At 58.1% G+C, this 1770-nt stretch overlaps 1 protein-coding gene across 1 annotated transcript in view; it reads left to right on the forward strand.

Annotated features, from left to right (window-relative positions):
* Nucleotides 1-4: 4 nt before the first annotated feature.
* The window catches only part of GSR (glutathione reductase), a gene marked incomplete at its 5' end in the record, with an annotated part of 3985 nt that continues 2219 nt past the window's right edge, over nucleotides 5-1770 (forward strand). Inside the window, 4 exons of the mRNA XM_010157147.1 lie at nucleotides 5-57; nucleotides 1196-1265; nucleotides 1438-1585; nucleotides 1693-1747. Of these exons, the coding sequence (XP_010155449.1) occupies nucleotides 5-57; nucleotides 1196-1265; nucleotides 1438-1585; nucleotides 1693-1747 (326 nt within the window). The remainder of the gene's footprint in view (nucleotides 58-1195; nucleotides 1266-1437; nucleotides 1586-1692; nucleotides 1748-1770) is intronic.

A 1770-nucleotide genomic window follows, 5' to 3' on the forward strand; every position in this document is an offset into this window, starting at 1 on the left:
CGTCCACGATCACGCCGACTACGGCTTCGAAACGCCCGGCGTCACGTTCAACTGGAGGTAAATATGGGATGAGCCGGTTGGAAACCAGCATCTCCCAGTGCGTGTCCTGCGGGGAGCGGCCGCGGGTCAGCGCCGCGGCCCCGGGGCTTGTTGTCCCCTCCGGAGGGATCCCTGCCCGCTTTGAGGCTTCCCGGCGTGGATGCGGAGCCGGTTACGTGGCTGGGATTCCCACTGTACTGTCACGACGGAGAGTGGTTAGGCCGCTTAAAACTCCAGCATCACAGGTATTTGGGGGAAGAGGCTGTTTTAATAGGAATTTGTGAAAAACGTGACTTAATGGCGCTGGATGGCAAGGGCCGCTCAATTGCTTACTCAATGTGGAAAAGCATCCAAAGGAGAAATGAAGTTAGCACTGGGTTAAAATGGTTTATACCTGGATTTAAATGTTAATGAAATGAATTCATTTTATTTGGGAAATTCAATCTGCGTTGGGTTGGTGTGAGTGACACATGGGTAGGAAAAGAGGTTAAGGAGGTCCTTCCCGTTGAGTCCCTATGCTGAGAGCGGACCCCCTTGCTCTCTGAACTTCCTGGAGAGGAGTCCAGGGGTGACGAAATCCGCTCCCAGTCCCAGGCTTGATCAGTGGTTTGTGTCCCAGGAGCTGGGCGTAAGGAGCGCGGTGGGGTGAATTTGCGTTTCCTGTGACTTCGGGATAGCAGCAGTTCGAAGCAGCAGCCGCTGACACCGTAAAGATGTGTCGCACGGTTGGGTGACGTAAATTCCTAGCAAAACTTAACGGTCAGCGGATCGACACGGCAACTTAACCCCGGGCTTAACGGAGTTGCCGGCTCAAGGCCGCGGGTGCACGCGCGGGCAGATGTAGGGATGGCGGTAGGTGTGTACAAAGAGGTGAAATTCCCCCTTGAGTTCGGTGCAAATATTCACCTCTGACCCCTTTGCTTCTCTCACGGGGCGAAGAGCTGAGCCTGGAGGAGGTCTCAGCCCAGGTGACGGGGTCCCCTGATTCCACAGACCCGAGGGTTTGTGAAGAAAAGGGGGTGGCAAACCAATGCCGAACTCGGGGCGGTTGTGCTCGTGGCGTGGGTGCCACGTACCGACGGGGTCGTGTTGTTTTTCGCTGAGCTCTGTGGGTTTAGTTCGCTCGCCACGACAATAAGCCCCCGCTCTCTTCCAGAACGATCAAAGAGAAGCGCGACGCTTATGTGAGGCGCCTGAACGAGATCTACGAGGGCAACGTGAAGAAGGTGAGCGTGCGCTCGGCCCCTGAGCTGAGCAGGGAAGTGCAGCCTGCTGGATTTTTGGCCGCTGCTCCAGCCTCAGTGGGCGTCCTCTTCTCTAACCGCGCGAACCCTGGCTCCGTTGGCTGGCTCTCGCGGCTCCGCCTGCTGTTAATCACGTAACTGCTGCGCCCCTAAGGCTCGCATCGACATCATTCGAGGCTACGGCAGGTTCACCGCTGATCCCCAGCCTACCATCGAAGTGGATGGGAAGAAGTACACGGCTCCTCACATCCTGATAGCCACGGGCGGGCGCCCGGCCGTCCCTCCTGACAGCAAAGTTCCCGGTGAGCCGCCCTGGGCTGCCTGGAGAGAGGTCTGCCAAAGCAAAGCGGGTCTTGGGAGGCGGAGAGGTGAGGCTGGCGAGGGGTGCGAAAGGGGCTCTGCTTTGCAGGTGCCAGCTTGGGGATGACCAGTGATGGCTTCTTCGACCTGGAGGAGCTGCCCAGGTAAAGCGGGGCTCACCCCACCC

This window comes from Eurypyga helias, unplaced genomic scaffold, assembly GCF_000690775.1.
Source record: "Eurypyga helias isolate BGI_N326 unplaced genomic scaffold, ASM69077v1 scaffold22548, whole genome shotgun sequence".
Taxonomy (NCBI): Eukaryota; Metazoa; Chordata; class Aves; order Eurypygiformes; family Eurypygidae; genus Eurypyga; species Eurypyga helias.